Raw genomic sequence first — 24,677 nt, 5'->3', positions numbered from 1 at the left:
CTCCCCAGCAGACGCAATGAAGCTCCGACCCAGGATGGACGTAGGCTAGAAGCTTCCTGGTAAGCGCACCTCAAGGTGCTACACACATGAAAGAAATGGGCCAAGCAGTGTTTAAAAGAATACAGTTTATGTGTTGTTATTTCGGGGCATAAGCTAGCCAGGCAGTCATGAGCCGGGCTGTGGGAAGAGGCCCGCAGCTCACTTCAACAAGAAACTATACACAAATGACACTGGCATTATTAACAAAAACAATAGCCCAAATTTGGAAGCTACCTAGTGCTTATCAGCTGATGGCTGAAAGAACTTTTTAAGGATGTTAACTTTTTATTTTTTATTTCTCTCTCTCTCTCTCTCTCTCTCTCTCTCTCTCTCTCTCTCTCTCTCTCTCTCTGTGTGTGTGTGTGTGTGTGTATCCTTTGGAACTGGAGTTACAGGCTGTTGTGAGCCACCTGGTGTGGGTCCTGGAAATCAAGTTCTGGTCTTCTGCAAGAACAGTTAGCACTCTTAATTATAGAACTATTTTTCCAGCTGCATTTCTATACATCATACTAAATAAAAGAAGCCAGACACAATATGCCAAAGGCAATAGGATTCCACTTATGGAAAATATCAATTATAAAGTTCATACAGACAGAAAGTAAATTAGTGGTTTCCAAAGGGTGGTATTTACATATTACAAAAGCCTCCTGTTTATTTTTTTCAGATTTAAATATTTTGTGTGTATGAGTTTTTGCCTGTTTGAATGTGTGTGCATCATGTGAGTGCTTGGTACTGGTGGAATCCAAAGAGGGTGCAGGATCCCTCAGAACTAGAGTTGTGGTAGTCGTGAGACATTATGTGGGTGCTGAATACTGAACCAGGATCTGCTTCAAGGACAACAAGTGCTCTTAACCCCAGAGTCAATGCTCCATCCCTCAAGTCTCCTGTTGTAAATGCAAAATTCCACTTAATAAACTTAAAGCTTTGTGCACCATTGTTACAATCTAGTTTTTAAGCTTTTTCCCTCCACTTCAGAAGATACCTCTGGCTAATCAGTCAACCCTCTTTCTACCTTTAGCACAAGGCAACCACTAATTTTGTGTTCTAGCTCTATTAATTGATAAGTGTGTGATTTTGTTAAATATTTTTATTGCTTTTGTGGAGCCCTCACAGTATCTGTCTTAGTGTTCTCGTGTGTGTCTTAGACACCATGACCACAGCATGCCTTTTTCTCTAAAAAGAAAAAAAAAGCATTTAATTGGGGCTTGCTTATAGTTTCAGGAGGTTTATTCTGTCGTCACAGTGGGAAGCATGGTGGTACACAGGCACACATGGTGCTGGAGAGGTAGTTGAGAGTTCTACATCCTGACCCACAGGCAGTAGGGAGAGAGAGCCACTGGCCCGAGCTTGGGCCTCTGAAAACCTCAAAGCCCACCCCTAGGAACACATACGCTCCAACAAAGGCCATACCTCCTAATCCTTCCTAGTAGTGCCACTCCCTGCTGACCAAGCATCCAAATCTATGAGCCTGTGGGGGCTCTTCTCATTCACATCACCAGAGTGTCCTCATGTATAAGTAGTGTTATTATATTATATTAAACCTACATGAGAAAGATGACCTGATTTGAGCTTAGCAAAAAAAGGTGATTCACTCACTAACCTATTTTTTCAACTGTTGTACATGGACAATGTCATACATGTAAGTAATTCTAAGTGTCTATCTCTATATAGCTCACATTTATTATTACTATATTTTAGTAGGGAGGGGCCTTGCATGCCACAGTGAGAATGTGGTCTGAGGACAAGTTGCTAGACTCAGTTCTTTCCTTTCCTGCTGTGAGTCCAGGTATTGAACATCAGGTTGATGGCATAGGTCCTTACTGGCTGATCCATCTTGCTGATCCCATCTCTATTCATAGGTAGCAATCGGATTTTTAAATCTTTCTGAGTTGTTCAAGAATGTCTCCCAGGTTCTATTGCCTCTGTTTATTTGTTTGCTTTATTTTTCCTGCTGGCTGTCATGTGGAACTTCTACAATTTCAGCCACACCAGCCCTGGAAGGTGTGAACAAGGTGCCGGCCAGTCTTCTATTGTCTTCATTCCTCACAGACTGTAGTAGAACACACCCCTCAGAGTGTACCAGACTTTACCAAGTGGTTGGACTAACTGCACGAAAGAACTTGAAGTCCCAGGTGAGATTACTGAAACTGGACTTATGTGTTTGAATGCTTAACCATAGGGAGTGGCACTATTAAGAGGTGTAGTCTTATCATGGGAAGTGTGTCACTGTGGAGGTGGGCTTTGAGGTCAAATACATGCTCAAGCCATGCCCAGTGAGACAGACTCCTTCTGCCTGCTGATCTAGATGTAGAACTCTCAGCTCCTTCTCCAGCACCTTGTCTGCCTGCGTGCTGCCATGTGATAATGGACTAAACCTCTGAAACTGTTATCCACCCCCAATTAAATCTTTTCCTTTGTAAGAATTGCCATGGTTGCCGGGCGGTGGTGGCACACAACTTTAATCCCAGCACCTGGGAGGCAGAGGCAGGTGGATCTCTTTGAGTTCGAGGCCAGCCTGGCTTACAAGGGATAGTTCCTAGACAAGTTCCAAAGTTACAGAGAAATTCTGTCTCAAAAAGGAACTGCCAAATTGCCATGGTCATCGTGCCTCTTCACAACAGTAGAAACCCTAACCAACACTTCCACAAACAGTGGCTTTCTTCCTCTCTCCTCCTCTCCTCTGCCCCTCATTCTACTCCTCCACTCTTCCTTTCTTAGAACAGGGCATTGTAGGGCTGGTGAGATGGCTCGGAGGTTAAGAGCACTGGCTGCTCTTCCAGAGGTCCTGAGTAATCACACGGTGGCTCACAACTATCTCTAGTGCCCTATTCCAGTGTGCAGTCATACATGCAGGTAGAACACTGTATACATAATAAAAAATCTTTAAAAACAGACAAACAAAAACCAAACCAGTGCCTTATATAGCCCAGGTGGCCTCAAACTAGTTTACAGTCAAAGATGGGCTTCCTCTTCAGATCCTCTTGCTGCCAGTCTTGAGTGCTGGAATTACAGGTTTAGGTCACCTTTCCTGAATCAGGAACTCTTTTCTTGCTATGATTCTTTGCTTCCCTGTCATGGGTTACACTTTACTATGAAAGGACTTCCTAATTAACCCTGCCATACAGGTATCTTCCATCCATCTCTGTCATTCTTTACATAAGCCTGTTTCCTACACACAGGATCGTGATTTTTTTTACGATCTAATTTTTCCTGGAGCCGTTTAAATCCTCAAGTATGAGTTAGTCCATCTAAATTAGAATAATATCCCAAGGATTGGGGCTGGAATACTGACTACAGTATACTATAGGATACTTCTTCATAATGTAAAAGCTGCTTCTTGCGGCTGCAGAGTTGGCTCAGTGGTTAAGAGCATTGACTTCTTTTCCAGAGGATCTGGGTTTCATTCCCAGCCCCCACATGGCAGCTCACAATGGTCTGTAATTCCAGTTCTAGAGGATCTGGCACCCTCACACAGATATCAATGCATATAAAAATAAATATATTTTTGTTGTTTTTGGTTTTGGTTTTTGAGGTAGAGCTTCTCTGTGTAACAACTCTGGCTTCTTTGGAACTTGCTTTGTAGACCAGGTTGGCCTCGAACTAACAGAGATCTTCCTGACTTTGCCTACCAAGTACTGGGGTTAAAGGCATGTGCCACTACTGTCAGGCAAAATAAATTTTTTTTTTTTTAAAAAAAAAGCTTTTGGGGCTGGAGAGATGGCTTGGTGGTTAAGAGCACTGCCTGCTTTTCTAAAGGTCCTGAGTTCAATTCCCAGCAACCACATGGTGGCTTATAACCATCTGCAATGAGATCTGGTGTTTTCATCTGGCCTGCAGGCATGCATGCAGGCAGAATACTATATACACAATAAATAAATCTTTTAAAAAAAAAGCTTTTTCTTGATCAATGGAATCTGCCTTGACATTATTTAGTAGGTGTTGTAATATGAACAGTGTTTAAGATTCCTTCCTGTTATTGTAATAAAACACTTTGATAAGAAAAAACTTAGGGGAGGAAAAGGTTTCTTTCCTCTGATATTCCCAGGTCACAGTCCATCACTGAGAGAACTAAGGGTGTGAATTCAAGGCAGGAACCTGGAAGCAAGAGACATGGAGGAATGCTGCTTGTTGGCTCACTCAGAGACTCATGTTTGGCAAGCCTTTCTACACAGCCTGAGAACACCTGCCAAGGGAATGGTGCTGCCCACAGTGGGCTGAGCCCTCCTACATCAGTTAATCTAGACAATTTCTCACAGAATTACCCCAGGCAATCTGATCTGGACAATCTTTCAACTGAGTCTCCCTTCTCAGGTGATTCTAGGCTGTGTCATGTTGATAGTTAAAGCTAATTAGAGTAAATAACTTTAGTTCTTTTATCTTCCTTCTCCCACCTACCTTTCTCTATCCTTTGCTTTCACACTGTGATCTCTCAGATCTTCCAAGGAAACAAAGTAATCCTGCTGATAGCCTGTAACTTTTTTTTCTCTTTTTTTCTTTTTCCTTTTTTAAGGGACAGCTGTGGGAGCCTGTGACTCTTACTGGATGCTTCTTTAACTATATTGGACCAGTGCTTGCTTATTCTTCAAAGACTCTTGGCTAAGGTAGGTCATACTCTAGACAGAAGGCAATGATCCTGTAGCTGTAAGTTTATAATTTCTATTTTACTAAATAGCTCACAGATATGGTGGTGCTTTGTTAGCCTTTATTGAATGATGCCTCTAAATAGCAACGATATGAACTGTTGACTTCAGAGCAGAAGACTAGAAAATTGCTTTAAAATAGGTCTTTTAATCTAGGAATTTGATTAGAATCTGGTAAGGATCAAATAAAATTATTCAGGATTAATGAAAACAAGAGGAGTGTTTGTAAACTGGGGACTCAATGAATCAAAGGCGTATATATTTATTGTATATGCTGATGACCCCAAGTCCGGAAGAGGATGTCAGATGCCCTGGAACTGGAGTTGTGATCCACCAGACATGCACACTGGGAAACAAACCAAGGTCCTCTGCAAGAGTGTCAAATATAACCCAGCCATCTCTCCAGCCTCCCAGCTTCCATTTTCAAAGCTGCTTCATATATATTTTCCATGACAGCAAATAACTTTATGTATTTAAAAAATTATTATGGCCGGGCGGTGGTGGCGCACGCCTTTAATCCCAGCACTCGGGAGGCAGAGGCAGGTGGATCTCTGTGAGTTCAAGACCAGCCTGGTCTACAAGAGCTAGTTCCAGGACAGGCTCCAAAACCACAGAGAAACCCTGTCTCGAAAAACCAAAAAAAAAAAAAAAAAAAAAAAATTATTATGTAGCCAGTCAGTGATGGTGCATGCCTTTAGTCCCAGCACTTGGGAGGCAGAGGCAGATGGATCTCTTAAGTTCGAGGCCAGCCTGAGCTACATAGTGAGTCCCAGAACAGCCAGGGTTACACAGAGAAACTCTGTCTGGAAAAAGGACAAAAACAACAAACAACAACTACAATAACACCCAGAAATTTAGTGTCAAAAACTTAAAAAAAAAAATTGTATTAATTAGCAATAAAGTAGACTCGTGCTTCTTTATACACTACATGTTCAAATTGAAAAACCTTTTTTAATTCCATTTTGAGACTTTAAGATACATTTTAAGGGGCTGGAGAGATGGCTCAGTCGTTAAGAGCATTGCCTGCTCTTCCAAAGGTCATGAGTTCAATTCCCGGCAACTACATGGTGGCTCACAACCATCTGTAACGAGGTCTGCTGCCCTCTTCTGGTCTGCAAACACACACAGACAGAATATTGTATACATAATAAATAAATAAATAAATAAATAAATAAATAAATATTTTTTAAAAAGAACCAAGAATGTCTATATTTTTTTAAAAAAAGATACATTTTAAAAGACTTTTATCAGACTTTTTTTCCATAGTGGGTGCTGAGGATTGAGTCCAAAACCTTACATATTCCTAGGTGTGCCAATAAACCACACTCCCAAGCCCCTAGGGACTACAATTTGAACAATTAGTCAAATAAAATAATGTAATCTGTTTTCTGAGATTTTTGTTTGTTTTTCTTTTTCGAGACAGTTTTTTGTGTAGCCCTGGTTGTCCTGGAACTCACTGTGTAGCTCAGGCTGGCATTGAACTTAGAAATTCATCTGCTGCTGCCTCCTGAGTGTCTGAACTAAAGGCACGTGTTACCACCATCCGGCTTGAGATGGGTTTTAGTCTGTCTTCAGAGTTATTACACATCATTAGACTGTTTGTTAATTATATCCAGGACAGAACATAGATTTCCAGAATATAACCACACTTCATATAGCCCCCTGGGAGCACAGAAGTGGAACCAGAAGCAGCTCTCAAAGTGACTTCAATTCTCCCAGCATCACACTCAGGTGAATCCCCACATTCCTGATATGTTTTTCATTCTCTTGAGGCTGGAAGCCAGTGGAATTTCCCGGTTACCCTTGCTCAGGGGTAATTTTTAGAAGCATTAAGTCAGTGTACTGCTTGCTCTGTGATTCATCCTGCATATGGGCATGTTGTGAATGCTACACAGGAACTATCGGCCAGTGTTTAACCGTTGACTCTTGCCAGCCCAGAATTCGAGTGTTCCTGTGACCATCCCTCTTTTTCCTTTCACTATCAATTGTCAGATAGATGACTTATAATTCCCTTTCAGGGGATTCCAAAAATTGTAGTAAGGTTTTTTGTTTTTAAATTGTAAACTTTTTTGTTTCACAATTTTATTACATTAAGGGAAACAAAAGCTGAGCTTTCAGTTTCCAGATTGACTATTAAAATCTCATCTGGATTTGCCCTACACATACAGTAGATACCAGCTCTAGTAGCCAGCCTCCAGGAAAAAAAGAATACATATTTACAATTTTAAGTTGTTATGCTTCCTTCGTGTATATCATATGCATACATTGTCCTAGGAAACCAGAAGAGGGAATTACATGCTGCTACCATGGGTGCTAGAAGGCAGGTTCCTGAAGAGCAGCGAGTGCTCTTAACCACGGAGCCATCTGTCTGTCTGCCCAGTTCCTTATTTTTGAAAGGATATTTTCACTTGTCCCACTTCAAAGATACACATTATTCAGTGTATCCCCTTGAAATATTTTCACTTCTGTTCCCAAGTTACTTTCTCTCCATGAAATCAGATTTGATTTCTGTATCTTGCCATATTTTGTTTATGGCAAAATAAAATGTGATTTCTCCACTGGAAAAAAAAATAAAACATAAGACACACACTATTGGCTGCTTTGATTTGTTAACTTGGGAAATTCCCTTTAAAGCAAAACAAAACATTGTGGCTAAATTAACTTATGCATAGCTTTGCATTAGCAGGTTTAGTTAACGTGTTATTTTGCACACATGATGGAGTTACCAGTTCTATCGCTTGACCACTGCATATTCATTCAATATATATATATATATATATATATATATATATATATATATATATATATATATATATATAAATATAAATCTTTACTGAACCGCTACTAGGATCAGGCTGTCTGGAAAATACAGTTACCAGTTCTATCCTTTAACTACTTAATAATTTATTTGTCGATTCAAGTCTTTGAACCGCTACTAGCGTCGGACTGCCTGGAAAACACGGCAAGCAAGTGAGCCGGAGCCACGCTTGCACCTTCCAGTGAAGAGGTTGGGCCTTCGATTTGCCACTGTTCGGGCGTAGGGTGCCGAGATAGGAAGGGAGCAGACGGCGGGAGCAGCCTTATGAGTGCGCGGTCGTTCCTGCACCCCACCGCGGTCCCGAGTTTGGTAGCAAGCTCCCGGCGGCGGGGGGAGGGGGAGGGCTGCAGGACTCATTCTTAGCGACGCTGGTCCCAGGACTCCATTAGGCGGGCATGCTGGCGCTCGCCTTAGTCCTAGCAAGCTAGAGGCAGGGGAATGTGAGTTCGAGGCCAGCCTGGTATACAGTGAGTTCCGGGTCAGCTAGGGCTATGTCGAGAGACTCGGGTGACTCGTCTCGAATAGAAAAACCTGTGCCCTGCTGTCGCTGAGCTCGGGGTAGGGCCAGGGCCCGGCATGGCCACGGCCCTTTAAACAGGCTACGCGCGGGAAACCACCGCCCAACAGACACAGGCGGGCCCCAGGCGGGCGGGGTTCGGTAGGGTGGGGAGGTGGGGAGCCCTTCCTGCCCAGCAGCGACCTTTACTGGTGTGGGCGGGGCCTAGGGTGCTCTGCCCCCCCCCCTTCCCCGCAGCGCTCCAATCATCAGCCTCCTTTTGCAGGGCACACCGAAGGGGGCGGAGCTTCCGACGGGTGTGTCCGGAGGAGAAGCGCGCTCCGACCGACTTTTCGAACGCTGTTGGCCCTCAAGACAAAAAAAAAAAAAAAAAAGAGAGAGAGGAAAAAAAATATGAGAGCGGCGGCCAATGACGTGGCAGTAAGGACCCGCGCTCGGACTTGGTTCCGCCCCCTCCGCACGAAACACAGCCTGGGCCCTGCTATTGGCCCGCGAGACCTGTCGCTCATCGCGGCGGCCAGCCGCAGGGTCCTCGCGGTGACTGGTTCCGCCCAGGCGCGAAATGTAACGCGGGAAAAGCCGGAGCGGGGGGACCGCGGCGGCAGGTTGTTATTCTCGGGGACTCTGGTCAGCGCCGCCTGCCATGAGCCTGGGGCTGTGAGGCGCCGAGGCGGAGCAGCGCGGGCAAGCAATCCGAAGCTCGAGCTGAGAGCGCGAGGGCTGCAGACGGGCCGGCCGGCATGATCCGCGGCGCCCCGGCACCCATGGCGGAGCCGCCGCCGGTCATCTTCTGCCACGACTCCCCGAAGCGCGTGCTGGTGTCAGTCATCAGGACCACGCCGGCAACGCCTCCGTGCAGTAGCAGCAGCAGCGGCAGCAGCAGCGGCGGCGTGGGGGAGCCCGAGCAGCCGCCGCCGCTCGTCCCCACCAGCCCCGGTTTCAGCGACTTCATGGTGTACCCGTGGCGCTGGGGGGAGAACGCGCATAACGTGACGCTCAGCCCAGGGGCGGCGGCGGGCGGCGTCGTGTCGGCTGGGCTGCCAGCGGCCGCTGAGCTCCCGACGCTGCGGGGTGCGCCGCCATCCACCGCCTCGGTGACCGGGGCGTCGGGCGGGGAGGACGAAGAGGAGGCGAGCAGCCCAGACAGCGGCCACCTCAAGGTGAGCGGCGCGGGAGGGCAGGCGGCCGGGGCGCGGGGCAGCCTGGGCCCGTTAACGGTGCGGCTCGGCCGCGGGGCGGGGCGGGGCCGGGGAGGAGAAGCGGGGCGGCGGAGGCGGTGGCTGACAGGACGCTGACGTCACTGCCGCGCGCCAAAACCGGACCCCTGGGGGCGGGGTGGTCACGTGACGGGCGCGGAGCTAAGGCTGGGCCGAGGGCAGCAGGTGCAGCGGGGTGATGAGGGAGGCTGACCGTGTCCGTGGTCCAGACACCCCGCATCTCAGGCTTCTAGATCTGGGAAGAAAGGTTGTGAGCTCCCGGCTCCAGCCTCTATGGTGGTAGGGGTCGAGGTATCAGTGTAGCCCTGGCTGGCCGGGGACTCCCTAAGTAGACTGGGCTGGCCCCGATCTCTCAGAGTTCCACCCTCCTTTACCTTCCGAGTGCTGAGATTCTAGGCTAGCGCCACCATGCCCAATATATACTTTCTATCCGGAACAGCTGAGGCTTCAGAGTTTGTTGAACCGTCTTCATTAAGATCGCATAGTTGGCTACTGGGAGTGCTGGTCAAGATTTTGTGGGGAGCCTTGCTTGAGTGTTGGTACAGGGTGACTGCTTGGATGGACCCGGTACTGTGTCTGTGGAGCTAGACTTTAATACTTTACAGTCGTCAGCGCTCTATAAAGGTGCCGGTAAATTTGTGTGTGGAATAAGTATTGATAATACAAGATAGATATCCAAGTTCTATTGGTTGGGTGCCTGAATAACATAGGTTTGCTATAGATGTAGTGAGCAAATCACCTAGCTACAGATGTATCACCTAGTGGATAAAGGGATAGTTTGTTTATAAATTGAAACAAGTTTGATCCCATTACGGTTTTTAACTAAAATGTTGAAATTGTTTTGGTGGAGGAAATCAGTCTTTACCTGTGGCATTATTATTGGAGAGCAGTTAAGTTGTAAGACTGCTTTGGCACACTTCGAGTACTGAGACTGCACGTCAGTGCATACATATCTGAAAGCAGTCGAGGTGTTGGTACCTGTGTTGGTGTAGGGAACAGCTGCTGTTGCCGGCTTTAGGTAGTCTCTTAGGATAACATCTTAGGTGCCTTAGGTAGCTGTAATTTTTTTTGTTTGTCTGTATTTTGTTTTTTTGTTTTTCGAGACAGGGTTTCTCTGTGGTTTTGGAGCCTGTCCTGGAACTAGCTCTTGTAGACCAGGCTGGTCTCGAACTCACAGAGATCCACCTGCCTCTGCCTCTGCCTCTGCCTCTGCCTCCCGAGTGCTGGGATTAAAGGCGTGCGCCACTACTGCCCGGCAAGTAGCTGTAATTTTTGCGTTAATGTTTTAGTCTTTCTTAGAACATGCCTTGTAAGGTTAAGCAGTGTAATGGCTTACATGCACAAATACTTGTGGGAGGTTTTGTATTTATGACTTTAATTTTTAATTTTATTATGTGTATGGATGCTTTTGTTGCATGTATGTCTACACATGTGCATGCCTGGAACTGGAGTCATAGACAGTTATGAGCCACCATGTGGGTTCTGGAAATCTAGCTTGAGTCTTCTGGAAAAGTGCTCTTAACCACTGAGCTATCTCTCTACCCATTCCTCCCATGGCTTAATCGTAGCTTTAACTCAATATGTTTTTGGATTATCAAAGAAAAATGATGTTGTAAATCAACGGTTCTTAACCCTTCTAATGCTGTGACCCTTTAATACAGTTGCTCATGTTGTGGTGACCCCAGCTATAAAATTATTTCATTGCTACTTCATATTTGTAATTTCTACTAGGAGAAATTGTAATGTTTGAATATCTGTATTTTCTGATGGTCTTAGGCAACTCCTGTGAAAGCGTTATTTGACCCTCCCCCCCAAGGGCCACTACCCATGAGCTGAGAACCACTGTTGTAAATAAGTAAAATCATAACTGTGTTCTTTTTTACTTGAGTCAGACTTATCTTTACACAGATCTGTGTAAATGTTGTCACAGTGCATAAACTTGAGTTTTATTTCTGCATCTTCACCTCTTTTAGAGGAAAATATACCAGAAGTAATGTGGAAGTGAAAAGGCTGTTACATATGTATTTTTTTCTTCTCACAGAATATTTGTAATTTTCAGAAGTAATTTGATGACAGATTCTGTCTTTTTTATTTTCATTAGTGAAGGGATCCAAGTGCAGCTCCAGAAATTTATTTAGGATTCTAAACCTAAATATTCCAGAGAAAATGCTGGAATATGCTTTTATTTGAGAAAGGGACCTTGTCTGGTTTCTGGTCAAGGTGTTGGTTTAAAAGGGAGTTCAGTGCCCCTTATGTTACAGTGATGATCTCTGAGTGAGTCATGACGCTTGCCCGAGTCTGTGGGTAGCCCTGTCAGCAGCTCTTGGCACTGAATGGCTGTGAGCAGTGTTTACTTTGTTTGTTGCTATGACTCCTAGGGGAGGTGTTAACATCTGAGTTATGCAAACTCTGTATCAGCTTTCTGTTGCTGTTTTGTGTGTCCCTACCTACTCTGTCTTCCTGAGTGGATAAAGAATATGTTACCTGCCTGCTTGTTTTGGTTCCTCATTACAAGATCACTTAGCACTATTGGTGTAACTGTTACCATCATCACCTGGTGGTTATACTTTAGGAGGGAAAGGACAGGTGTGGCATTCTTGTTTTCCAGTATAGTATATTCCCCAGCCATGCTCATGATGGATGCTTTGGGACCCAAGGGGTCTGCTTCTCTGATACCATTCACTCCTGCCCCTGCCTGAACTGTATTCATTTTTAATATCCAAACATCTAGAGTCTGTGTAGTCTTTTTTTTTTTTTTAAAGATTTATTTATTTATTATGTATACAGTATTCTCAGTACTCTGCCTGCAGGCCAGAAGAGGGCACAGATCTCATTGCAGATGGCTGTGAGCCACCATGTGGTTGCTGGGAATTGAACTCGGGACCTTTGGAAGAGCAGGCGGTGCTCTTAACCACTGAGCCATCTCTCCAGCCCCCAAGTCTGTGTAGTCTTATACATAGTTGATTTGTATATAGTAATTTTTGATCATCATCTAAAAACCTATTTTTAGCATAGTAGCTACCATTTGTTACATGACATGAAGTGGACACTTTGTAGTGTCAGGAGTAAACAACCAGGCTGGCATTGCTTTTTCTTTGAATCACCAATAATCTTGACAAGATTTGTCCTTCAGGCTACGGATACAATTGGTTACTGATAAACTTGCCTAGAAACATGGTTTTCTTATTAAGACAAAAATGAAAATGGACTGTTTAAATAATGCTGGTTATTTTAATATATGGTTGGGGCTGGGGAGGCTGCTCAGGGTGCAAAATGCTTGCTGCATAAGCATGATGACCTGTGTTCAGATCCCTAGCACCCACGTAAAAGCTAGGTGAAGCACATCTATCTATGTCCACAGTGATGGATGTAGAAAGACAGACAGATCCCGGGGCCTCTGGCCGGGTAGCCTAGTAGAAATGGTGAGTTTCAGGTTCAGCTAGAGACCCTGTCTCCAAAAATAAGGTGGAGAGGGATAGAGGACACTTGACACTGGCCTCTGGTTCCCAGATGTGCACACACAGGCATGCATGCATGTATGTGTGGCTAGTAGATACTGCTCATTTATTTGGGACATTAGATGATTGCTTCCTTTATTAAGAGAATACATTTATTGAGCTATTACCTGTACATGGCAAATATGTTGTATTTGTGCGCCCCTTACAACTGAACATGTCTTATTTTTCTCTAGTAGTAAAGAAAATAGTAGTGGGTTCTTTAATTAATTCTTTTTCTTTTTGGTTATTTGAGACGGGTTTTCTGTGTAGTCCTGGCTGTCTGGAACTAGCTCTGTACACCAGGCTGGCCTTGAACTCACAGATCTAGAGTATTGGAATTAAAGGTGTGTGCCACCATGCCTGTTGTGAGTTTCTCTTTCAAAGTGAAAATTGACTGAAAGAAATTTGGTTAGAGCCAAATTTTCATTCTAGGTTTGAGGCTAAGATTTATGCTTTGGAAACCTGTAGGTTTTTACAAGAAAAGCAGTGACAACATCTTTACAGTGCTTGTAGCTGTGCATGATACTTCTAGCACTGTTCGGTTTTCATGTAACCTATGGATGTGACAACTTACCTGGAAAATAAAATGAATTCTTAAAGAAAAACATGTCGTTTTAGATTAGAGGAGATAGTACAGACTTCCCATAACATTATTCAATTCTGTGTTGTTGCTATGTTGTTACTGTAATACATTTGTGACACGCTGGAATGCTATCAGCTATTTCAATTGTCTTTTGTTTGTTGGTTGGTTTTGAGATAGAGTTTCATTTGTAGCCCAGGCAGGCCTTAGACTCACTTGTAATCATCCTGCCTCGACTCCTGAGTGCAGGGATTACAGGTATGTCCCATTATAGTGTCTTTTTTTTTTAATTTTTAAAAACATATTTATTTATTTATTTATTTATTATGTATAAAATATTCTGTCTGTGTGTCTGCCTGCAGGCCAGAAGAGGACATCAGATCTCATTTTAGATGGTTGTGAGCCTCCATGTGGTTGCTGGGAATTGAACTCAGGACCTTTGGAAGAGCAGGCAATGCTCTTAACCACTGAGCCATCTCTCCAGCCCCTTGATTTTTTTTTTTTTAAATTTTATTTTTTTTCTTTTTGAGGCTTATGTAGTCTTGGTTGGCCTTGAACTCATAAAAATCCATCTGCCTCTGCCAAGTGCTGGGATTAAAGACTTGAACTTTTTTTTAAATTAAGGTAAAACTGTATGACATTAAATTATTAACATTATGAAGTGTATAATTCTGACATTTAGGATATTGACTGTTGTACAACTTTCAAAACTTCATCACTGTCCCTGCATCCACTGCATCCCTGCATCCCCGCATTCACTGAATAGTGATTCTAGAGCCTCATTTCCCAGCACACACAGAATGACCCTTTCCAATTTGGGAGCTTGTCTTGGCTTGTACTGATGTCTTTAGACCTTCAGATTCCTGACTCAGGAGTTGTAATCTGTTTTCAGTTATATCAAAATGTTTTCTCTTTTGTCTTGTACAGCTTTTGAGTATTTAATTCTCTAAGTTTTTTTTTTTTCCCCGTTTTTCCATGTGTTGTTAACTTACAGCTTCATTCTTTGTGTCCAGGAAAGGGGCCTAGGATACATTGAGATGTGTTTCACCCTGTCTGTCCTCTTTCTTTGTGGTCCTGCTTATTTGCCTTACACACTATTGAAGTCTCCAGATTATTTTGAACTATTTCTTCCATTACTTATGTCATTTTTAATTGTGCATATTAGGGAGTCTATTTGGTGTGAAGTATCTGTAATTATCTTTTTATGTCCTTTTACTAATATAGTCATGTTTTATCTAAATTAGATCTTGTGGGAAGCATGTAGTTGTCATTGAAAATCTCAGTCTTAGCATTTTAATGGGAGACTTTGCCCTCCTCGTTTTCAAAGTTACTGATGAGGAAGGACTTCTGTTTTTGTTTTTTTTTTTTTTTAATGTTCATTCAACTTGGTCTGTTTCTCAATTTCTTTATTGATGCCTTGTATGTTGAGCTGACTTTCCCTCATACACCATTTTAATTTCTTTTTTAAACTTCCTGGTGATTGTCCTGAAATTATTAATTCACTTTTTAAATGTATAATAATTTATTTTGAATCCACATTACCTTAGTTTCAGTAGCCTATTAAAACTGCACCTGTGCCGTTTTCGTTTATGGTATCTCTTTCTAGGGCAGAGGACTGAGATTAAGCTCAGGGCTTCCGGCGTAAGCAAGTGCCTCTACCCCGAGCCACATTCTCAACTGTGAATACGTTTTGCTCACCCACCTGTTTACAGCTGCTACAGCTTTCACGTTCTTGTGTGTTGAGCTTGATCAGCCCCAGATAGAGCTTCTGACTGAGTTCAGGGTTTTCTGGGAGTATGCTCAATTTTCTGTGTTTTTTGGTGTCCTAACTTTACAAAAAAAAAAAAACTTTCTCCCTGATTTTTTTCTCCCAGGCTTTTCCTGTGTCTGCTTGCTTTAGCTGAAACCAATATTTTGGTCCAGAGAACAGCAGGTTGTTTTACAAGGTTTATGAGCAATGCCCTCTCAATAGTTAGTCTTAAATCCTGACAGATATCCGAGTTAGGTGAGGCAAAAACAAGTGCCTTGTGTCAGTCAGTTCATCAAATGCCCAGTCCAAGTCACAGCAGACAGTTCATGCAGAATAGGGTCTGGTCTGCCGTTTGCAAGTGGGGACAAGGGTCACACACTAAGAATATAGACATTTTGAATGAAAGTTGTTACTGGGTAAAGAAAGAATGGGTAAGTGAAAATGCTGTAAGGATGTTTGTTGATTTAGTATTTGATGAGATGGTTGCTGGTAGACTATACTAGGTCTGTGACCACTGATTCTAGTTTTCTGTTATCTGTGGAGAGGTGGGCTATTGGAGCCCATTCTTGCTGATGCTACTCAGTTTTTATCTTTTTTTTATTACTTTTTTTTTTTTTTTTTTTTTTTTTTAAGTTTTTCGAAACAGGGTTTCTCTGTGGTTTTGGAGCCTGTCCTGGAACTAGCTCTTGTAGACCAGGCTGGTCTCGAACTCACAGAGATCCACCTGCCTCTGCCTCCCAAGTGCTGGGATTAAAGGCGTGCGCCACCACCGCCCGGCTTTTTTTATTACTTTTTTTTTAAGTAGTTTTTATCTTTTTTATTTTAATATATAATAATATATATAAAATTTCATTTTACATTCCAACCCCATTTCTCCTTCCCACCCCTCCTCCCACCCTCCCTCACCTTCCCCCAGCCCACTCCCCATCCATTTCTCCCAAAGGGTAAGTCCTTCCTTGGTGAGTCAAAAAAGCCTGGCCCATTAAGTTGAGGTGGCAGAACCAGGCCCCTCCCTCCCCTGCATTATGGTTGAGCAGGGCATCCCACCATAGGTAATGGGCTCCAGCAAGCTAGCTCATACACCAGAGACAGATCCTGGTCCTTCTGCCAGGGGCCCCTCAGATAGACCAAGCTACACAACTGTCTCTCACATGCAGGGGCCTAGTTCGGTCCCATGGAGGCTCCACAGCTGTTGGTTTAGAGTTCATGAGTTCCTACAAACTTGATTCAGCTGTCTCTGTAGATTTCCCCTTCATGATCTTGACCTCCCTTGTTCATATATTCCCTACTCCCTCTCTTTGACTGAATTCCTGGAGCTTGGCCTGGAATTTGGTTGTGGATCTCTGCTTCTGGTTCCTTCAATGACTGAATGAAGGTTCTATGATGACATTCAGGGTATTCGTGAATCTGATTACAGGGAAGGCCAATTCAGGTACCCTCTTCTCTATTGCTAGGAGTCTTACTGGGGTCATTCTGATGGATTCCTGGGAATTTCCCTGGCACCAGGTTTCTCCTTAACCCCATAATGGCTCTGTCAAGATCTCCCTTTCATTGTTCTCCCATTTCATCCTTCCCCCAACTCGACCATCCTGTATACTGCTTTGATTATAGGAAATTATATTAAAGTCTATAAAATGTCAACAGGATGGAATCCGACGTGGTAGACCCAGAGCAGACACTGTCCGGGACTTAATAAATGAAGGAGAACATTCGTCCAGCAGGATCCGCTGTAACATCTGTAACAGGGTGTTTCCAAGGGAGAAATCACTCCAGGCTCACAAAAGGACTCATACAGGTAAGATGACAACAACATTGTAGAAATGGCTAGAAGTAATACTTGGTTAGTTGGGGGCTCGAACTCACAGAGATCTGCCTGCCTCTGCCTCCTGACTGCTGGGATTAAATGCCTGCGCCACCATTGCCTGGTTGCATATATAGCTATCATGACTGTAAATGTGTCTGTAAGTAATGTGATGTTAAGGGATGTGTCACTGTTTTGAGTCATATTGAAAGACTTGTGATTGGTTAAAGTTTGTCATTTGCAATAAATAATACAATAATTAAAATTGATATTTTTGAGCATCTTATCTAGCTTTCATTATGTTGTATGTAGAAATTTAAATGATGCAGAAAGTAAGAATTTCTGCAGGAGACTCCTGAGGTAAATAAATACCACAGGACACTTCATGGGGGGTACAAAGTGCTGCTGAGAGCCTGTGTGAGGATTTGAAAGGGCAGGGAGGATGGTGTGGGTTTGTTTGTTTATGGGTTTTTTTCTTTGTTGTTTTTTGTTGTTGTTGTTGTTTTGTTTTGTTTTTGAGACAGAGTTTCTTTGTATAGCCTTGGTTTCCTGGAACTAGCTCTGTAGACCAGGCTGGCCTCTGCTTCCTGAGTGCTGGGATTTAAAGGTGTGCTCCACTATCACCAGTATTTTTAAGGATAAGAAACAGATAAAAAAGCATTGCCTCCTGGCTGGAATGTCTCTTCTGAAGGAAAATAAAGACCCTTCTCCAAGTAGCTAATGAATTGGTGACATTGCCTGCAGAGAAGATATTAGGAACCGTTTAAAAATCAGCAGGCCACTTTGAGTTGTCTAAGGAGCTCAGCAGGGCTTGGGATGGTCTGAGGAATTACTGATACTACAAACACAAAAGCAGTGTTCTGTGCTGGTGCGTCCAGCTTGAGGCAGTGTATGGAGACTGGAGATCAGCTAGCAGACTATTACAGCATCCCCTCTGGTGAGCGAGACCCAGGAAATAGCCACAGACAGCAGAATTGGAAGTAGTGTATCAATCAGGAAAGCCTCATAGCTGGAGTGTTGAGGAGAAAAGTATACAGAAGCTGAAGATGTTGCTATCAAGGACTATACCTGGGTTTCTAAGTCCTCAAGACCTAGAGGAAGCAGTGTGCTCTGTGGAGGAGGGCTGCTCTGGTGTGTGGGGCATTGCTCACTGGAGTTCTGACCCCTGTAAAGAGGATTGTCCTCCTGTCCCTTCCTCCTCTTGCCTTTCTGCCTCAGGTCTGATATGATGTCTGTCTTCTTAGGTGAGAGACCATATCTGTGTGACTATCCTGATTGTGGAAAAGCCTTTGTTCAGAGTGGACAGCTGAAAACACATCAACGTCTTCACACCGGAGAGAAGCCTTTTGTCTGTTCAGAAAATGGTACGGTGTTAGAAGTGATATTTTAGAGTAGTTAGAGTAAGGGTAGTTTTACTTAGATTTTTTGAGAAGAGAGAATTGTTGAAAAGCTTTTATAAAACATAAATCTACCCCCATGCTATGGATTAAGCTCAGATCTTGGCACATGCTAGACAGGTACTGTATTAACTGGAGTAGATATATCTTTTTCTTTTTAAATTTTTATTTAAGTATATATTTTATGAGTATGAGTGCTCTATCTGCATGCATGTCTGTATGCCACAAGAGGGCATCAGACCCCATCATAGATGGTTGAGAGCTGCCATGTGGTTGCTGGGAATTGAACCCAGGACCTCTGAAAGAGCAGCCAGTGCTCTTAACTGCTGAGCCATCTCTCCAGCCCCATTGTATATCTTTTCTAAAGTGATCTATTTTTACATCCATCTATTCGTGTGTGTGGTCGGGAGACTACTTGGATTCTAGGGATCAAACTTAGGTTATCAGGCTTGGATGCAATTGCCTTTACCCATTGAGCCATCTTGCTGGCCCTTGAAGTATTTTTTAAATCACAGTGTCCAAAAAAAAAAAAAAAAAACATTTTAAAAGTGCATAAATTTTCAGTTATATTTCAGTATAGTTCTGTCCTTTTTTGGTGGTTTTCTTGATAATTTGCCTACATCTTATAAATGTTTACAGGGTATTTATTTTTAGTTTCCACATATGAGAGGAAACTTCTTTTTCTTTCTGAGACAGGGTCTCACATGTAGCATTGCAGGGCCTGGAACTCACTCTGTAGACCAAGCTGGCTTCAAACTCAAAGAAATCCATCTGCCTCTGTCTCCTGAGTGCTGGAATCAAAGGTGTGTAAAACCACAGCTGACATGATAGAAAGCTTAATTTTTTAAATTTATTTTATTTTATGAGCATGTGTTTATCTGCATGCATATATGCATACTGTATGTGTTCTTGGTGTCTACAGAGGTCAGAGGGAGGGCATTGGATCCCATGGAGGAGACTATGGATGTTTGTTTGATTATAGAATGTATTGAAGCTGAGCGTGTTTAGTATGTCTGAATGTCCAGTTTCTAGTGAGCATTTCTTCTGTGTTTTAAAGGCTGCCTAAGCAGATTCACCCATGCAAACCGCCACTGTCCAAAGCACCCCTATGCCAGGCTGAAGAGAGAAGAGCCAACAGATACACTCAGCAAGCATCAGTCTGCAGACAACAAAGCTGCTGCCGAGTGGCTGGCAAAGTAAGGCTGCGTGTGTTGTCTCCCAGAAAGGTGCCTTTGGGGCTTGGGTTCATATTACATTTTGAGAATTCTCCTCTCATTTTAAATAAATTACTTTTATACATACTTTATAAAATAGTTCAGATAACCCTTTATTTCCTATAGAGTTGTTAATGGTTCTTGGGATCTATGTGTGATAGAAATGAAATATAATAGTTTGTGTGCTGCCTCAAGAATAGTGTCTCATTTGCTTTGTTTCACTGTTGAAAAATATGGAACACTCATGAATTTGCATGTCATGGCAACAAGGAGGTCAGTATAAAAATCTTTCTCTTAGGATATTTGACTTAAAGACTTGTCTGTTGCAAACATCCTTACAGCTTCTTGGCAGTGCTGCTGTGGCTCCGCCTCCCCCAGCCAGAGTGGGTTGTTTTTTATTTTTAGCAGCCTAGTGACTGTTGTTTGGGGCCTCTGCTCTTGACTGGAGCACTCCCTTCTTCCTTTAGTTGGTCTGCTCATCCTGGAACTCGCTCTGTAGCCCAGGCTGGCCTTGAGCTGACAGAGCTGTGCCTGCCTCTGCTTTACACATGCTGGGATTAAATCCCTCACAAGTGCTGGGATTAAAGACCGTGTGCCACCACGCCCAGCTATTGGTCATATTTCATAGGTTCAGTGTTTAATTCTGCCAAAAGTTAACCATTGTCTCGCCCCCACCCTCTCAAAAAGGCTGAGCAGTGGTGACACATGTCTTTAATCCCAGCACTTGTGAGGCAGAGGCAGTTAGATCTCCGGAGTTAGAAAATAAGAAAGATGGTGTCTAAGGCTCATTCATATATAATCATAGAGGTAGGGGGTTTGTTTGTTTTTTCCTGGTGTTGGGGATTGAACTCAGGGCCTTGATACATGTTAGCAAATGTTCTACCTTTGAGCTGAGCTACAGACACGGCACCACATGGTGTAATGGTGAACACGTGATAGAGCATGGAGTATGAGGGCTGAAACAGCAAGGACTGACTGTAGATGCCTGAGGGAGGAGTCTTCTCCTGAATTTCATGTCCCTGTGCTACCTCTGAATAGTCACAGAACAACAGTTACTAAAGAACTGCTTAACAACATTCCATTTTTATTAATATATCTTCACTGGATATTGTAATAGACTTCATTAAATACATAAAAGTCTATCAGGTAATATGATCACAGTAATCCCTCTATATCCTTTTCTTCTAGTCACCTTTATTCCCTTGGACATTCTTGTTTCTACTTTACACATAAACGATTTAATGAAACTATATAAAATCTGAGATCCACAAATGAGCAAAAACATGCTATTTGTGTCTTTCTATGTCTACATAATTTTGTTCTTTATGGCTGAATAAAATCCATTATATGTGATTTACTGTTGTAAAGGTGGTGGAACCTGGGAGAATGGAGCTGACCAATGAGGCTGACTACAGTCTCTTGCAATAGACAACTTATTTAGAGCATCAGACAGTTTATACCCTGAAGGCTAAGAGGAGCCACATGAGGAAAGTGCACGGGGGCAGCACTGACACTCACAAGTGCTCAGACAATGTGCATCTACAACGTTTTCCTCATTTGTTCATCTACTCAGACCTAGGCTGATCCATAATGTGGCTACTGTGAATAGTGCTGGAGTAAGCCTACAGTACACGGATCCTATGGCATAGCTGAAGTGGCTGAGCTATTTCTATTCCTATCAGTATGTAATAGGTCTGATTGAGGCAAGATAGGATCTCACTGTAATTTTAATTTTCCTGATAGTTAAAGATGTTGAATTTTTTTAACATGTTTATTTACTGTTTTTGCTTCATCTTTTGAGAACTACTTTTTAATAGCATTTATTTTGTGTGTGTGCTCCTACATGTATGTTTGTGCAGGAGTTCATGAGGGCCTGAAAAGGGCATCAGATTCCCTGGAACTGGAGGTTGTGAGCTGTCATGTAGGTGCTGGGGACCTAACCCAGGTCTTCTGGGAGAGGAGCTAGTGCTCTTAACTGCTGAGCCATCTCTCCAGACCCACTAAGAAAATATTTGACAACCTGATATCTACCATGTAAATAATCTGCCTGCCTTTCACACAGGTACTGGGAGATGAGAGAGCAGCGCACGCCCACCCTGAAAGGCAAGCTAGTTCCGAAGGCTGATCAGGAGCAGCAGGACCCGCTGGAGTACCTCCAATCTGATGGCGAGGACGATGAGAAGAGCGGCGCTCAGCGCCGACTACAGGAGCAGCGAGAGCGGCTGCATGGGGCCCTGGCGCTCATTGAGCTGGCCAACCTAACAGGGGCGCCACTCCGCCAATAGCCCCGACTCTGACTCTTCACTGTACAAAAGTACTGCCCAGCATACTTAAAAAGTAGATCCTTGGGCATAAGCTAAGCACCTTATTTGCTTATCATAGGCTGCTATTCTGTAGAAACTTATGAAGAATGTTGTTGCCTCAGACATGGGGTGAGAGAGAATTGCACTTTTTTTTTATACAGAAATGGATTTGATGTAAAGTTTAAAATATTTTGTAAATATGAACTGCAGTTACAGGGTAGAAGCTACATGTTGTGGGAAGCTAGGTTTTGCAAGTTTAATGCATTCATTGAAAGCAGTTCTCACAGGAAGCACTTTGTGAATAAGACATTTGTATGAAAAAACAGATTGGTACAAATAGCCAAAGAAGGTTGAAATAGATTATTTATAAGATCATTTTAAACAGTTTTAGTATGTGTGACAGTACTGTAAACACTGAAACAGGGCAGTGTGAGACATGTGTATAAGATACATATTTTTTAAATTGTAAAATCACATGCCCATTAAGGCTAGAGAAATGGGAGGCCAACTATTTGTAAAGATGCTATAAGTTATAGACTTGGAAGAAAATAGGTATTTGAGGATCTTGGTATGGGGCAGTAGTTGAGAGTTTTTTAAATTGGTGAAAAATGAGTCTTATCCCATCTTTCTGGGCTTTAGTGCTGATGCCTAGAAAGCGCTCCTCACCCAGCTTGTGGCCTGGGGACTTTTGCACATTGCTCAGCTGCTGGGCCTGAGTGATTAATCTTGCAAAGTCTAGGTAACCCAGCAACTGGTGCGTGTGTGTGTGTGTGTATGTGTGTGTGTACACCAGAGAGATCTTTATGGGCCCTGTAATGAGATTGGCACTTGTGTTTATATTAATAAAAGGGACATCTGCAGGGCTGTTTCGTAGTGGAATGTTTTAGGTCTTTTGATAGTAAACACTAAATTTTAATTGTACTGCTTGTTTAGCATTACTAGCAAATGGGAGCCTCCATATTTATATTTCAGTGCATATTCCCACCTTTCTGCTTCACTTCAGAATAACATGCCAAGCTATTTTGTGTTCACTAAATTGAGCTATCAGTTAAACACTTGAGTAAATATTCACTACTCTAGTGTGCAGGCTTCTGAGATAGTTTTAACTGTGTAAGTGTGTTATCTGGTGGTTCAAAACCATTTTCTCCAAATAGATGAAGTTATTGAACACACACTCTGTATTTAGGAATGAACAGAATCCCAGGGCCAGGCAGCCACCTCTTTTATGGAGCCAGGAATCTCTGTCACTTGAGCTTTTGTTCAAAGGGGGAATGAAATTAGATACAGAACACAGTGATTTATAGACCCCTTAACTGAAGACTTCAAAGTAACAGGGAAGATGGGCTCCTCAGTGCCTTTTCTCTGAGTTGAGAGAGTACCCGACAAGTTTAGATTACACCAGTAGTTAGACTGTGCGGCCTGGAGAGGGAGGAGGGGAGGTAGCACTGGTGTGAAACTGAAGTGGTAGTTACAATAATGTGTGTGACGAGGACACACTGTAAAAATGGAGTCCTCTGTACAGTCAATTGCAGATCTTTAGGGGCTTTTTGTAATGACAGAATTTATATTTGTAATGGTCTAAGAATTTTATTTGTAGTCTGGTATGTAGACTTTTAACTTGGAGCACTTATAAGTTTGGTAAGAGACCATAGCATCTGAATTTTCTTGGTTTGGGGTTCAACATTGTCTCTAGAACTTTCCCTCAGATGAATGGGAGTATGTGGATCAAAGTACAGCACTCATCAGTACTGGGAAGTTTAGAATCTGATCAGCAGTACAGTTTGAAAAATGCAGTTAGCCAGTTCACGGATGATAAAAGGACTTTGTTTCTCCAGCTGACTTTGTCACCCATGTAGTTATGTTCCCAAGTATTTTTATTTGTATGATTGGACAGTTTAAGAAATTATTCCAACTGCTTACCATTGGCCATGTTTTAAAGGGTATATATATGCTATGTACTTGGACAAAATACATTGACATCTAAAATTTGAGGTGTGTTATGACTGCTTTTTGTTTTAAAAATGTGGTTACATTCAGATTTTTGAAGTGTTTTATGCTTCATATGGCTAAGTTGTAGTTTGGCAGAGTTAACAGCATATTAATAAACATGCTGTATTTTAAAAGATGCTTTGAATAAAATTTTATTTTAATTTAAAGCTTAAAGGACATGGGTCATTCTTGCAGCTTTTATAATTTATTTCTCTATCAAAATTAAATAACTGCTATAAAAACAAACCCTAAAAAAATAGAAACAATCCATAACCTGACATCCATTACCTTAGCTCTCTCAGATAGCTTTTCTAAGGTTCAGGGCCTTAAAAAAAAAAAAAAAAAAAAAAGGCAAGCATCCTACCACTGAACTACATCATATATCCAGCCTTCAGCACCACACACACACACACACACACACACATAGTCTGAATTACTGTTTCTTTCTTTTCTTTTCTTTCTTTTTTTTTTTTTTTTTTGGTTTTTCGAGATAGGGTTTCTCTGTGGCTTTGGAGCCTATCCTGGAACTAGCTCTTGTAGACCAGGCTGGTCTCGAACTCACAGAGATTCACCTGCCTCTGCCTCCCAAGTGCTGGGATTAAAGGCGTGCGCCACCACCGCCCGGCAAATTACTGTTTCTTTAAAACTGTTTTGAGACAGGGTCTCACTTTGTAGCCCTGACTGATGTGGATTTCACTCTGTAGATCTGTGTGTCTGTGCCTCTTGAATGCTGGGATTAAAAGCTTATTACCGTATCGATATTGGCTTGGTGTGTTGATGTTAATTTCCTCACCTCATTCATTATCACAGTGCTAAAATTATGCTGGGGCTGGGGAGATGGCCCAGTGCATGCTGCACAAACATGAGGACTGGAGTTCGATCCCCAGCACCCACATAAAAGCTGGGCAGGGTGGT

At 42.8% G+C, this 24,677-nt stretch overlaps 1 protein-coding gene across 4 annotated transcripts; it reads left to right on the top strand.

Moving 5' to 3' along the window:
• Nucleotides 1–8,525: 8,525 nt before the first annotated feature.
• Znf367 (zinc finger protein 367) lies at nucleotides 8,526–23,965 on the top strand. 4 transcript variants are annotated; one of them, XM_057788149.1, is made up of 5 exons: nucleotides 8,526–9,174; nucleotides 16,703–16,853; nucleotides 18,104–18,223; nucleotides 19,314–19,452; nucleotides 21,533–23,965. In XM_057788149.1, the coding sequence occupies exons 1-5, from the start codon at nucleotides 8,755–8,757 to the stop codon at nucleotides 21,753–21,755; spliced, it is 1,053 nt and encodes a 350-aa protein (XP_057644132.1). In that variant the 5' UTR covers nucleotides 8,526–8,754; the 3' UTR covers nucleotides 21,756–23,965. The 4 variants fall into 4 exon arrangements, with proteins under 4 accessions (XP_057644132.1, XP_057644135.1, XP_057644136.1 ...); XM_057788152.1 differs by lacking the exon at nucleotides 8,526–9,174 and adding an exon at nucleotides 9,409–9,478 and having other exon boundaries at nucleotides 21,533–23,954; XM_057788153.1 differs by lacking the exon at nucleotides 8,526–9,174 and adding an exon at nucleotides 9,478–9,522 and having other exon boundaries at nucleotides 21,533–23,953.
• The last annotated feature ends 712 nt before the right edge of the window (nucleotides 23,966–24,677 follow it).

This window comes from Chionomys nivalis, chromosome 13, assembly GCF_950005125.1.
Source record: "Chionomys nivalis chromosome 13, mChiNiv1.1, whole genome shotgun sequence".
Taxonomy (NCBI): Eukaryota; Metazoa; Chordata; class Mammalia; order Rodentia; family Cricetidae; genus Chionomys; species Chionomys nivalis.
Note: the sequence above shows the minus strand (reverse complement) of the source record. Positions and strands in the feature narration are given on the sequence as shown.